Raw genomic sequence first — 14,903 nt, forward strand, 5'->3', positions numbered from 1 at the left:
GGAACGAGCATACCTTCTGCCTTGCAAAGTGGCCCAAAGAGCTTCATGCTGGCTCCCCATGTGCCTTAAAATGCTTTGAAAAGTTTTCTATTGCACCAGGAGGTTAACAGCTGCTGTACCTCTACTGTCTCTCACAATTAAGTTACCATTTCCTCACACTACACAGTAGAGTGACTAGGAAAGGAACTACACTACACTGTTTATTTCATTTTGGTATGAATATCTCAATGTAAGGAACACACAGTCTAGCCACAGAGAACAAAATCCAAAGCAATACTCCTGAAAAATGTGCTTTTGCTGAGGTAAAAGGTATTTTTACTCACACAAAAGGATGTTTTTTTTTCCACAAAAACAATACTAGAAAAATCTTTAGCTTATACTGCAGGGTGGATACTCCACCTGTCACTCAGTCCTGTGCATTTGTTTTCTTTCTCAGACAATACATGAGTTTTGCAACACTGAAGTGATTGCTCAGTCAACTTTAAACTGGATTGCTTAGAGATCAAACGTGGCCCGTAGCATCAGGTGTACACATTCAGTGCATGCTGAGTATCTTATGTGTTTGCTCAGTTAATGAGGGAACTCCTGCTGTCTGTACTGAGCTCTGTACTGCAGCAGCTTCACAGTTAACAATGGCAACGCTGTGCTAGTGTGGTTATCAGCTCTTCCTGAGTGTATGGTTAGTGCACAGTATTCACTGGCAAGTGGACTAACACTGTTAAGTTTGAGCTACTAAGAGAATAATGTGGATAATTTCATTGCAGAATTTTTATAGCTTTATAGATCTTCTCTGAGAAACTTTTTCTCAGGAACAAAGTTCATGACACTGAAGGTCAATAAAACTGGTTTGAGATTAGTCTGCACTGCTATGAATTTACAGTCTATACTGTACTGAGTACACTGACAGGTATAGTAGTAGTACAGGTGAGTGCACTGTGAAACGCAGTGAATGGAAGCAGGTGCCTGGGTTACAAGTGATGGAGTTTAGTATAAGCAGTCTTCTACCTTGACCTGTGTGATGAAGAATTCCTAGAAGCCAAAGAGTGTAGCAGCAAACTCCAGATTTCTGTTTGCCTGCTTGAATACTGATGCGAATTCTCTCACTGTCTCCACTTACCTTGGACTGCTCTGGTTCCTGGCATGGAAAAAACTCTTGATGTGAGATGGAACTACAAGAATCCCTGCTAGTGACTCAGCTTCCATCCTGATGAACATGTAAGTCTCAGCTCACTTGTGACCTAGAAACTACAGGAGTCCTTTGCTACAAAGTCAAATGTTTGTCATTGTCCTTCTGTGCAAACACAGAATCTGGGACTGACTGATGGCAAAGAGAACAGCTTGGAACACCATGCAGAGCACCATGGAAAAGAGAAAGTGTGAAAATGTTACCAACATTGATTCTTCTAAGGGTGTTATTGCTATTGAAAAGGAAAAATGTGTAGTAATGGAGATTGTTTCTCCCTTTTCTTACATTTGACAGAAGTCTTGTTCCAGCTCTACTGTTACCAACTATGTATCACAAAAGTTAGAAATATTCTATCTCTGTTTTAAAACTGACTTACAAAACAGAATATTTTTAGTTCATTTTTTTTCCCCACAGAGGACATTTTTGTCTCTAAACAAAACCAAAACTTTTGTATCATCACTGATACGCTTGCAATCCAAAGGCAATTTTACTTGCAGATCAAGTCTTTATTGATTTCACTTTATTAAACAATATTGCTGCTATGATCTGTCTCCAGTCATGGAGAAGTGACAAAAAAACCTGAGCAGTGGGGAAATTTGGTACATAATAAGCAATCCTTCTGTTGTAGACAGGAATCACAAAGGAGAAAAGAACAGTGGGAATTATTATAGACAATTATTACAAGTATGAAAACTGCAAAGAAAAGGTGAAAAGGGAAATGTTATTTTATCCTCAAAATTATTTTAGGCGATTTATTTTATTATCCTAATAGTTTGCCTATTATGGGTATGCTTTGACTGTAAATTATAGCTCTGAATTAATGTTCCGTTTTTCCATTCTTTTGTTACTTGTTTTTTCAAATATCACCTTTCTCCAGAGATCTATCTTCTCTTCTTTCAACTTTCTGGCTTTCTTTTGTTTTAGATTAATCTCTAAATATTCTTCATTCAGGTTATAAGATGGCCAGTAAACCAAACCTTCCCCATTAGGATTTCTGTGAAAAACAAGAAAGGAAGAGTGAACACCCTTTTCAGTTGAGGGGCAATTCAATTCACAGCATTTAAAACTGAATCAATACCACAGCTAATTCACTTTTGAGTCAGTACAAGCCAAGTGTGTAATGAAACCCATGATTCTTACCCATTCCGTGCAAAGTTAGCCCAGTACTTCATTAGAGTTTTACTAAGAATCTTTTCTTCCTCTGTAGCTTCACCTAAAAGACAAAACACCAAGTAATTATTACCTGTGACAGAAATCAAATTCATACTGCAGAAGCAGCATTTCAGTCTGTGAATTTGTTGTAGCAACTTATTGATTACACAGAGACACTGTACCTGCAATATGTTAATAACATAGTAATCATCTAGAGAAGATTTCAGCACTCTTTATGCTTATCATTAGCATAGATTATCATAAATATCCATATTCTACAAACAAGGGACCTGGGTTACAAGGAAATAAGGCCATTTACCTGTAGTTTTTCAGGAAACCAGAAGCAGAACCAAGAAAATAACCCATGTCTCCTGAGTCCCATTACATCTCAAAGAATGGGCCACATGTTTTAGTTTCTAGCTTTGTGGGACTGAAAGTTCCTCAATTATTCAGAGATTGCCTAGGCAAAGGTTTCTTCATTCTGACATAACTTGATGTCATTGCTTGTCTCAACAATTCAAGAATTTTCATTTAAATGTAGTTACATATATGAACACTGTGTCAGGTAGGTGAAAATAATTTTAGTTACAGTGTTATTGTGTTATAAATGCATCTCAATTCATCAAGAAAAATATTATCTATTTAAATGCTCTCAGTAATTTCAGAAAAACAGAAGAAGAACTGTACAGTGTTTTATAGTGTAGGATAAAAAAAGCAAAGTCAAAAGCAACAAAATAATCTAGTAATATATTAACTAACATTTTTACAGCACAGCTGGATTGCTCCAAAGTTCAGTGGAGTAAAATGAAACCCTTTCATTAATGTTGGTGTTGAAACAGACTATGAACTCTTGTGCAAATGATAAAAATAGAAGCAGAGAAAATGGTGAATTCATTTAAAATAAGTAGAATTTCTGTGTTTCTTTGTCAAAACAAGAACTGCTCCTAATTTGCTTAATGGGAAAGAAATTATTATTGAATACTGAATATTACTGTTTTAGCCATCTGCAATTAAAGCAAGTTATTTGGTTGATAATATGTTTGAGGATGTGACATCTTGTATCTAACTGCTCGATGACTGGCACATTCATTTGGACTGTACTAATGTGAAATTTTGCCTTAAGGAACCAGAACTTCCAGAATCCTATGAGAATGCCCAAACTGACAAGGCAATGGCAATTTTGGGAGTGCACCCTTAATCCTTCCTCAATAGTGTGACTGCATTTTAAATAAAATGCCTAAGTATTGAGACATGGGAGAAAATAGTCTTTAACCTGACCATTAGATCTTCATGCAGAAAATGAAATGCTGGAGTTCCTTGCTGTAACCAACACAGATGGAACAGTATCTGCAAAAGATATGAGTCCCCTATTCTCTGGAGCTTGCAAGCCCATGGGATTTCCTGGAACGTGTGTGAAATTAACTGAATTTCCTCAGAAAAATAATGGAGTCTAGATTTCCTGGTTCCTGAGTACTCTGCTGATTCCCTGCAACTTAAATTGACCTTTCCTTCAATTTATTCTTTAGCCAAAGCTATCTGCCAAGTTAATGAATAGAGCTGGTACAATGACACTTGTGTTTTCCAGCAAATGCCCTATTTGCTAAATTGTTGACAACATGTGTAACCTACTGTGCTTCAGAAACAGCAAAACCATGACATCTGTACATGATAAAGAATGGAGAAGACAGTGAATTAATGTTACACAGATTCTAAGAGGAGAAAGGGTTATACTTTGGTCTCACTGTTAATGTATGCACTCTAATTTGATTAAATGGAAGTAGCACTACTGAACAGAATAATTTATGCCAGTGAAAAGAGTAATTTGTATGTGACTATTGAATGTCCTGTTCCTTACTACGTAGCTGAATATCACCAGCCAGGAATGGTCCCCCAAAGACAAAGCCAACTTCATCTCCATGATCAGCTTTCACATAGTCTGGTTTACTGTCCCGATATGAAGTGGGTCGATGCTGATACTCAAAGAAGTAGGCAGGAGCTCCAGATTCTAGAAGATGTAACATTTAGAGTTAAAGATGAGATGCATAAATTATGGCTGGCATCATCAGTTTAAAATATCACTTTAAATACACCCAGAATCTTTATACTGGAAATGTAAATGTAATGCTACATTCAGATATGTATTTCTGTTTTTAAAACTAAGGCACTCACAGCATTTGCACATTAAAAAATTAAAAAATTCACCCAGGAAAAAATATAGGAAAAAAACCAGCATCAAATTATTTTCCAGTTCTGGGTATTTTGAAATGTCTTGCCTACACTTAGAATACTTAGAAAATCTCCAGAATACAGAGCTGCTGACTTCCTAAGTAGCAGAGGGCCAAAGGACAAATTGTGGCACTCAGTGCCATGGTCTGGTAATCATGGTGGTGCTGGATTAAGGGTTGGACTTGATGCCCTCAGAGGTCCTCTGCAACCCGGCTGATTCTGTTATTCTGTTCTATGATTCTAATTCCAGGTTGCTTTAAAATGTTTTCATTTTAAGTCTGTATACTTTACATAGCAAACATTTACCTGTGTTATCGTTCTCTGTTCTCATACTGTGGCTAAGAGGACAAGTGTAAGACACCAGCACAAAGGAGTACAGACATTTCACACAGTCCTGAAGGATCTGTATCACTCTATATTCCCATCAAGTTCCCAGTGGGAATCTTGAGAAGGGCTGCCTACACACGACAGGATTTGTGTCACTTGATCCAGCATGCAGTGAGGTTTGAATATCCTTCTAGTGTTGATTAGCTCACCCCTGAGATAATCCAATACTTTAATGGATGGCACGACAACTCCTACATCCCCTAACAAGTCCAGAAATCCATCCCGTAGCTCAGCAGGATCATCTGTGTTTCCTAGATATTTATCAATTACAAGAGGCAAAACCTCTGATGGTATGTACTAAGAGAAAAAGAGAAAACAAGAAACAAATAGAAAAACAAACCTTGTCAGAGGTAGCAACTAAAAATGTCATCTTTTAAACTTCAGAGATTCTGCAAAGCACAAAGGTCCAGAGTAGCACCCATGTCAATGGGAAACTATCGTGACAAGTAAAACCCAATACCAAAACCAAAGCAAACCAGCATCAGGTGAAATTTGCAACAGATTTGTATGGGTTAAAACTCTACAGGAATCAATGACAATCCATCAGCTGCTACTGATAATAATACCTTTGTCTTCTGTTGTGTTTTTTTGTTTGTTTTTAAGAAAAAAGAGATGGGAATAACAAAAGTAAATTCTCTGGGTCCTTAAAAGATGTATTTACTACTAGACTACAGAGCAAGAACAGTATGATCTCCAAACATTGCTTGTCAGTGTTAGAATTTGCTGCTTGAAAGATGCATTTCAAAACTAAAAATGTAAAATAACGATTTGAAAATTACATTTAATTTATTATAAACAGACTGAAAAATCCTGCCTTGAAACTCATCAACCAGGAGACCAGCCATCAGAAATCATACATTTAAGGACACTATTACAGTAAGCCTACATACAAGGACATCAGATAAAAGTGTTGGTTCAGAGGTCTAGAAGGAAAAAGGTATTTCCCCAAATTGCAGGCCTGACTCAGTCCTATTTCTGTGTAACTGCATACAGCACAGTTCTGTCAACTTTGCTTAGACTTTTCCCAAGGCACAACATGATTTCAAGTCTTAGTAACACTCTGACTCAAGCAGAAATTTAGAGAACACCAAACTTCACAAATCTGTTCTAGGCATTAAAAAGAAATATCACTTCTCAAGTTAGATTAGTGCAATAGTTCTTACCAGCATTGGTAGGAAAAACTCTATTGTTGAAATGATTGATTTTCTATCTCCTATTTCCTTTAAACCTGGAACGTCCAATGTCTGCACAGAAAAAAGAATGTTATTAGCACGACTCAATCTCTCCAGTATTTTTAAAATTGGAACTATATTACTCCACCTTATTCTTAGTACTGGTGTTTATTTTTGAAGCACCACGTAATATGCAAAATGCAGTATGATACAGCATCTGTATTGAAAAGCTTGTATTTACTAGAGTAAATGTTTCCCTGGTCTAGGTTTCTACATAAACCACTCACACTAACCAGCTTATCCTTAAACGAACACACAACGTTGAGAAGCTTACATGACTAGAAAATTTCAGGGCAGAACTGAAAGAAAAAGCTTATTCTGTCTCAAAGACTTATTTCCTCTCTAGTAGGAGAGACCTTAAAAGTCACTGATAGCCTCTCTACCTCTAGTCCAGTTGTTTGAACCATCTGAGGTAAAGATAAGGCAATGATCCTCCTCTTTTAGAGCATTACACAAAATGAGTCTTCTGTTTACAAAATTAATTAGAAAAGATTTCACTTTACATTTTTCTTCTTGGACTCAGTACCTGCACACTTCCAGAGACACATACTTACTACATAGATTCAGAACAAATGTTTTTACTACATAGATGATCATGAATACTTAGAAAATGAAAAAAACCAAACAGACAAAGAAGAGAGAGGTCACAAATCCACCTCCTATAGTTTTGAGCACTGCATAGCAACTACTCACTTTTTGGAAACACACATGAAATTCATATGAGAAAGAATTTATGCACTGAGAATGGGTGGGGCATGCTCTGTTCCCAGCTGAGCTTTTCAAATGACAGATCTTCCTGCATGCTAGCAAGGAACACAGAGGTGATGACATAACTGGCAGCCAGAGCTCATAATGACCTACAAGGTAACATGTTTAAGGTGACCAATGCCACATTTTCAAACACTCTGTGTATCAAGGCTGAATACTGTGTGTGCAATGTCTGTGTGTTTGTTGTCAGGGAAAGGATTGCTTTTAGGTTTGTTTTTTCTTTAGTAACAAGCACTTGACTGTTGCTTTCTTTTTCCTCTCTCTTACTGCTAAGAAAATAATGTATAAAATTAATTTCATGTAGTTTAACTTGCAGAATGAAGTCTGTCTCACTGCTTTGTGATCAAAATTCCTTGTCACTATAGAATCATAACACAAGCAAACTTTACTTCATATATACTTTTCAAGAATGCAAAGCCTTTTGGCCATATGTAAAAATTGTTCTACCAGTAAACAACTGCTCAGAGCTGCCTGCATCAGCTAACACAAACACACAAGAAAAATTAAGAATAGCCATTAAATTACATCTCTAATATTCCAGCCAAATTCATTGTTGGTGACTCCTATCATATATGGGACTGCATTAAATTCTTTTCCAGCCAATATCTCTTCAGGTGCCTTATGAAGAAAGACGCCATCCAGAACTAAGGGTAGAAGTGGGTTTCCCTGAAGGAAGAGAAAAAAAAGATCAAATTATTTGTTATTAGTATTTTCCTCTTTTTCCTTCAAATCACATAATAAAATGTCCACATTTAATGTTACAAGTTTCAAAAAGAAAAAAAAAGCTTTTCAGATATCTAGGTATCTACAGCTGCTGTAATATACATTTCCAGCTTTGCACAAGAGTATCAAATACTAGCCTGGTTGGGTCATGGTATGGAGCAATGCAATGGTTTCTTGATCCTGTGCTGCTTCTAACTGACATTAGAACATAAGTATTCTTGAGTCTTGCTCATAACTTTATAGGTGCTGAGACACTTCACTGAAAATTCCAAAGTTAAATTATTTCAATATTTAGGGTGTGTTCAGACAAAAAATAGGAAAAATCAACTTTGAAACAGGCCAAAAAAGAACTCTAATCAGAGGCTGAGCTAAGTTTTGCAAATATGCAATTAAAAAAATCTGTTACTAAGTAAAGCTTCACCTACCATACTTTTAGAGACAATATCCTTTGTGTCCTGGTTCCTTAAGCAGTTTATCAGTGAGAGTGAAGTGCTCATCTCACACTCAAATATACTTGCAATTTTCTGAAAATTATTAACAAAGATAATAACTGTTAGCTCTGAGTTGGTCTTCAAGGAATTTATAAACAGAAAATTATTATACATAGTACTGTTAATAGTTTTATTTAAGGGCAGATCTAGGTGAGCTTGATAGGTCTTCAGGTCTTTGATTTACCAGAAATACTGAAGTTTGGTCACAAAGTTAAATCATTTTTATATTACTTATATTACTTACTTCTCTTCATATATTTTCACTTTTCTACAACAAACCTTGCTGTAGAGATAATACAAAGTTGCAGCATAAATTAAATAAGGCAAGAAAAATCAGATCAACTTATGAGAGATTTACATTACTACCAACACCTTTTTCAGGAGAAGAATTAAAAGATACTTACAGAGAGGAATTTAATTTTAAAGTGTTTTTTGTTTTTATTATTAACTGGTTAATAATTTTTTAAAAAATTAATTTACTTCAAATAAAGGCCCACCATAAAGACCAGAAATTAATAAAAATGGAACGCTTCTTCTGGATTCTAATTAAACTTTCCATAAGTTTCATAGTCCATGAAAATAGACATATGCCTATCTTGGAAGATGTGTGAAAACCCAAATTGACCCACAGATATTATAATCATATAGCTGTACAATCTATTTCCAACACCAAACTAGCACAGTGTTTGAAAATAAATACACTATTTGAATGAAAAAATACTTAGTGCTAATCCATGTATTTATAGATATGCTGTGAGGATGAACTTCACCTTCATTGAATAATATGCATTCAGATTTTTCCTTTTTCTCCTCTTAGCTAAATTATCAGATATAAAAAATATCATATTTTAGGTTGTTAAGGCTTTGAAATGAAAAAAAAAAAAAAAAGAGCCTACCTTAAGATCTGTTGAAAGATGTAAATCTTTATCAGGGGGTAGAAGAATCCCACTCTCTGATATTGCTTTATGAAAGAGACCCCTAGACAAAGGGGATAAAACCTGCCAAGAAAGGAACAGAAAGTATGTGGGGTTTGGTCTCTTCTTCCATGTATGTGGTGACAGGATGAGAAGAAGTGACCTCAACTTGCACCAGGGGAGGTTCAGATTGGGGTATTAGGAAAAATTTCTGTACTGAAAAGAGTGTTTAGGCATTGGAACAGGCTGCCCAGGGAAGTGGTGGAATTCTTGGAGGTGTTAAAAAATGTGTGGACCTAGCACCTGAGGACATGGTTTAGTTGGCTGATGGTGCTGAGTTGATGGTTGGACTTGATGATCTCAGAGGTCTTTTCCAACCTTAATGATTCTATGATTTATTCTACATTAAGGTCTTTCTGCCATTAACTTTGTCCTTGATTAGACTGCTGGATTTGGTGGGGAATTACACTTTTTTATGTGCTTATAAGGGAAGTGTCCAGATTTAGCACAACATGCCATTAATGTTACTTTGAAAAATCAGATTAAGCATAAAATGTTGCACTAATTGATTTTTTAATACTTTTTTTTTTAAAAGACTTTACTTTTTAGTATATGTACTGCATGCCTACATGTGCAAAAATGGAGCAAGATCCTGCAGATACACCAAAGAGTGTGACAGATCCTGGATCTCCACCAAAGTGTTCAATATTATCTTGGATCCACTGAAGAGCTGCTACTTGATCCAAAAATCCCCAATTTCCACGAGCATGTTCATCACCAGTACTGAAAGAAAAGAAGTATAAGCCAACTTCTCAGGAAAAGTACTAGCTCTAATATGGGAACAAAATAATTAATAAACTCAATAATAAATAAATAAATTTATAATTTAAAAACCCCAAACTTCACCAACTTATATTTTGTGAAGAAATGTCATATTTGGCAAAGGAAAGATCTGTATGGCCTTCTGCCCTCCACAGTCAGATCTAAGCCCCACTGACTTGCTCCTATTATTTGTTCACCCACCCAGATGGATTCTTGGCCTTCACACTATGATTTGTTGCTTTACACACCACCTGATGGAACAGGCAAGAACATCCAGAACCAAATAAGCTATGATTTGAGAGCAGGCTATACTCAAATGATAATGCAAAATTAACTTAAGGACACTTGTTAATGTTCTTAAATCCTGGTATCAGTGAAATATGTACATTAAAACCACTGTAGCAGTGCAAAGTTGGTATACAAGGTCAGCTGATTTAGAAAACAAAATGCCCATGCTTTAAACATGATAGGAAGCATTTTGTAAAAAGTTAAATAGGTGATCTTACTTGAAGAATCCAAGGAGTCCAAGTCTGTACTGAATTATTACTACCACAATATTCTCATAGGCTGATAGTGCAGAACCATCATACCTAGCAGCACCACCAAATATAAAATTGCCTCCATGGATCCACACCATTACCTTAAAAACAAAAGGATGAGACACACTTTTATACATTGCTCACTCCATTTCATTTGAAAATGGAAGACAACACGAGAGAATTAAGAACACCAAATCACTGAAGCTCAATGGGAGCTGAACTTTAGGTTGGTGGACTTTGACTTTTACATAATAATATCACTTTTGCTAACACAGCACCACATCTTCCAAAGCAAACAAGTGACTTAGGAGCTATCATTCAGCGCAAACTTTTGATGACATGAGTTTGTACAATGGATTTACCTACAGGTAATTTGTCTTTCTTGTTTGCACCAGCAGGGCTGTAAACGTTCAGATACAAACAGTCCTCAGAAGTTTGGAATGGAAGGTGTTTTTCTTTGAAGGTTTTCTCAGCTGTTTTCAACATTGACAGATCTTGAGGACATCTTCACAAAAGGAAGAGAGTGTGATTATTAGTAATTAACCTGCAATAGCAACAATGTAACAATTACAAAGAAAACACACTTCCTTTTGCTCCACAGACTGAATTCCCACAGGGTGCACAATCTTTGTGTTACTTATACACAGAGATGCAATCTGTAAAAACAGAGCTTTACACTTGTACTTCAAAAGCTGAATTATTTCAGTACAGTACAAAGAGAATATATGACTTCCAAATACAGGAATTTCCCAAGAATACTTTGTGGTTCCTAGTCCCACAGTTCTTAAGAAATATTTCAGTACTGGCATTATATTCACTACCAGTCAATAAAAGCTCCTTGCCAAAAATCAAACTCTGTACCCTAAAAGCATGACAACACTGACAAATATTCACAGGTCCTACACAGAAATGAATTGAACAGCTCTCACAGTGGTGGGTAAGAAGTTGCATCTCTCAGATCATTCCATGGTTCAGGTGGTTCAGGTGGGGAAAACCTCAAGGATCCAAGAGGTGGTTTTGCAAAAGGAATCCCAAGGAAGGCATTTACACGTCTGTCTGTCCCCTTCACATCTGTCTGTCTCCCTTTCAGCCGTCCAAGGGTGATAGTCACTTCTGGCTCAGCATCAGTCTGTCCTAAGTAACACATAAGGTAAAAATAAAATAAAATAAAATAGCATCTTCATAATAATCAGACAAACTTTCCAGTGAAGCATTTTTACTGACTGCATAATTGAGAAGATTTCAGTTTACTTCTTTTAACTTTGTTCAGCTTTCATTTTGCATTTGTGCAATGACAGACACGCCCTGCCAAACAGTTCCATCACTTGACTCTGCCAGTGACAACTGGAGGTAGCTAAGACATAGTTTATTCACTGTGCATCAGCATAAAGCCTAAAAACAAAATTCAAATATCAGAGCAAAAAGCAACTGCCAAAATCATAAACATTTTCTAAATTTATCATCCAACAAGATGTTTAAAATATTATGTTTAGATAATCCACAAACATTATTTGTTTTCTACCTTTTAAAACAGAAAATTCTATTATTTTAGAAATGGTTACAAGCCACAAAATCAGTAATTTTTGCATTAAGCTTATTAGGATACTTCTGCAGTTTGCTAACAAATGTGTAACAGATGCACTACCTTTGAAGATCACTACACTCAAACTTGTTAGTGCAGTTGTTTCCCCAACAGCACAAATAATAGATTTTGCATCTCACCTTCTGCTCCATTAGTGATGAATGCTATAGTACAAAACAAGGTACAAAGAAAAGTTATCTGTCTTTGAGGAGCCATTTTTTCTCTCCCCTGTTCTGACTCCAGACTGTTTTGTGGTGTTATACAGAAGAGAATGGTACAAAGGTCCCAGCTGAGGACACTCTGAACAGGGAGTGCAGCAAAATTCCCTTTTGAAAATGCCCTGCACTAAGCACTTTCAGAGCTGTACTTGATACAGAGTGAAAATACAATCCCTTAGTGTAAGACACTTAAATCATTACCTGATCCTGACAACGGATGACCTGAAAATGACTCAGCATCATCTGAGAACAACAAAAGGTTGAATCACAGTTGACCTGTTGTTAATCCTACAAGCAGAGAAAACAGAGAGATTCTGAAGAGGTTCCAGAACTGTCAACACTTAAATTCTTGTTAAAAAAGTCACCCCAACAACAAAAACCTCACCTATTACTTTACACCTTTTGATGCAACACGGAGAGATTAAAGTTGAGAGTCAAGTTATTGCTGCTTCTTTATTATCAGCCTCAGTGGAGGTCAGAAAGCAGGGTCTATTTATCAACACCTCATGAGGTATGCATTCCTCTTAGAAAGTGGGAAAGGCCCATGACCCCACTTTCTCTATAAAATAGCTTCCTACAGTGGAAATAGGCTGGCAGTTCAGCAAACAGGTTTTGCCTGCTGTCTGAAAAGGTCCTAAAAAATGCTGTAGTTTTTAGAAGCATGAAATCCCTCAGTGTGGATGACTGCCTCTAAGCAGATGAGCCTCAAGGCCACCTTCTGCAAGCCCAGTCTGCTCCACTAACCCTAAGCTTCAACTGGCAGAACACCCTCTACATTCTGAGTCTGTGCCTTTCTACCTTCGATTTGTTTCACATCTGGACCATGGTGTCAGTTTCAAAACAAACCTCCTCAGGCTCCTCTGTGCTGCTTTCACTTCCAGTGGGGGCACTCACAAAGCTGGTGAAGCAAACTTTCCCATCACAGATCTAAGTTCATCCTGCTTGGGAAACAGGTTTGTCAGAGGAAGCCTCGTTCTTCTTTGACACAACGGGTCACAAATGAGATAGGTAAAACAAGATGTTCAGTTCAAAGGAATTTAGAGCTTCTTGCTGTTTCTTAAACAGTTCCAGAGTCTCTGTGTTGCAATAGCTTCAGAAAGTCTACCAATTTCTCACAAATTTCACCTGGAACTGTGCAAATATGCACTGCAAAACATAAGTTGCCTCCTAGTTTGCCTACTTAGATCTTTCTGGAGCATCCTCTCTGCTTCAGCTGTTTTTGTTCCACTCCAATGTGAATAGCCCTGGGAGTTTTGACAGTTCTTCCAGCAGACTAAGAAGACTTAAAGACGAAAACCAGCAGAGAGATTTCAACATACAGGAATAGGTGTGTGCACCTATGTACGTAGATGTATGTAGACATCCATCCATGCAAGTATACATGCTCATGCACGTGAGGCAGGGAGCAAGGAGTTGGAAAAAGCAGGATTCCATGAGGCTGCTTAAGTGGAAGTTTCCATCAGTGAAATCCAATGAATACAGACTTCTTGCTGCCAAACAATGCTTTTTAGCCAATTAAAAACAAAACAAACAAAAAAACCAAACAACAACAACCAAACAAATAAAACTGACTTTTAAAATCGACCAGCATCTTCACCACTAAAGGTAAGTCATCTCAGTCAGCTCTGTATTTCATAAACAGAAACACAATGACTCCACACTAACTGAAAGACCAAATTGAGATAACGAAGGATTAGGTTAAGAAGTGAACTTTAATGTCAATGTCAACTGAAAAGAATAAAAGAAGTGAATATTAAAGCAGAGATAAATGGAAACTTTCCTCAGAGGTAGTTTGTTTGTCTTGAAAATATCTGCAGATATGTAAACGTTTCAGTTATCTTCAGAACAGGTGTCCCTGGGGAAAAGCCCAGCTCCCTACAGCCAAAAGTACACTTGTGAGAACCACCCTGAATCTACAGATCCACAATATTGTTCTTTTCTTCCTTCTGCAATATCTTTTGAAGCAGTAACTCGGTTCCTTTCACATCCTCTTTTCCTTCTGACACTGAGGTAACTGCCCCTCTCTGTCTGGGGAGCTGCGATGACCACAGTTTGACACAGCAGGTGTGAAAGAAACCAAACGCTACAGAGTCCCTGTTTTGCAAAAAGAAATCAAATACATGGCAAGGAAGCTAAACCAGATAATGCACTGAATGTTTACTCGGGGGGGTGTGCACTAACTCCATTTTAAGTGGGTGTATGAAGCCAAAACATGTCCTCATTACACACTATTGCTACAGTTTCTTTAACTTTGTAGGGTTTTTTTCAGATACAAATGGACTTCTCAAGGCAATTAAAAGATGAAAGAAATAATTTTTATCAAGAACATTTTGCATGTAACGTGCAATTTAATTCACCCATCCCTGACAGCACTAAGCTCCCTTCAGAGGTCCCTCACAGACCTTCGCTCTCTGTTCAAAGCTGAGCACGACTCCAGCCGCCCAACTCTTCCCGCCCAGGCCTTCCCTCAGCGTCGGTCCCCGCCTCCTGCGAGCAGTATAGCCCACACAACCCGCTCATTCCGCCCCTGCCCACCGGCGACCACTCCCGCCGCGGGGAAAAGGGGGCAGGGAGGGGACCGAGGACTCCGCCCCGCCCACCACCGCCTCAGCGCCCGGTGCGGCTCCGAACGGCGTCCGGGCTCCTTCCGCCCCGCCCAGCGC

General features: G+C 37.5%; 1 protein-coding gene across 1 annotated transcript; it reads right to left on the bottom strand.

The window, feature by feature from the left end:
• Nucleotides 1-1,682: 1,682 nt before the first annotated feature.
• On the bottom strand, nucleotides 1,683-12,250 carry LOC103526542 (fatty acyl-CoA hydrolase precursor, medium chain-like). The gene is made up of 13 exons (XM_008491626.2): nucleotides 12,163-12,250; nucleotides 11,370-11,574; nucleotides 10,807-10,945; nucleotides 10,408-10,541; nucleotides 9,709-9,862; nucleotides 9,062-9,163; nucleotides 8,100-8,198; nucleotides 7,477-7,617; nucleotides 6,115-6,195; nucleotides 5,101-5,248; nucleotides 4,194-4,343; nucleotides 2,327-2,399; nucleotides 1,683-2,180 (listed from the first exon to the last, which is right to left on the bottom strand). The coding sequence occupies exons 1-13, from the start codon at nucleotides 12,236-12,238 to the stop codon at nucleotides 1,991-1,993; spliced, it is 1,692 nt and encodes a 563-aa protein (XP_008489848.1). The 5' UTR covers nucleotides 12,239-12,250; the 3' UTR covers nucleotides 1,683-1,990.
• Nucleotides 12,251-14,903: the final 2,653 nt, after the last annotated feature.

The sequence above is a fragment of the Calypte anna genome, chromosome 11 (genome assembly GCF_003957555.1).
Source record: "Calypte anna isolate BGI_N300 chromosome 11, bCalAnn1_v1.p, whole genome shotgun sequence".
Classification (NCBI taxonomy): domain Eukaryota; kingdom Metazoa; phylum Chordata; class Aves; order Apodiformes; family Trochilidae; genus Calypte; species Calypte anna.

Excerpts from the sequence above, each read along its gene's own strand:
- LOC103526542 (XM_008491626.2), bottom strand. The coding sequence starts at position 12,238 with ATGGCTCCTCAAAGACAGATAACTTTTCTTTGTACCTTGTTTTGTACT. Across the intron at positions 10,542-10,806 it reads ACAAGAAAGACAAATTACCT|GTAATGGTGTGGATCCATGG; the intron begins GTAGGTAAATCC and ends TTTGTTTTTAAG. Across the intron at positions 4,344-5,100 it reads AGTATTGGATTATCTCAGGG|AATCTGGAGCTCCTGCCTAC; the intron begins GTGAGCTAATCA and ends TACATCTTCTAG.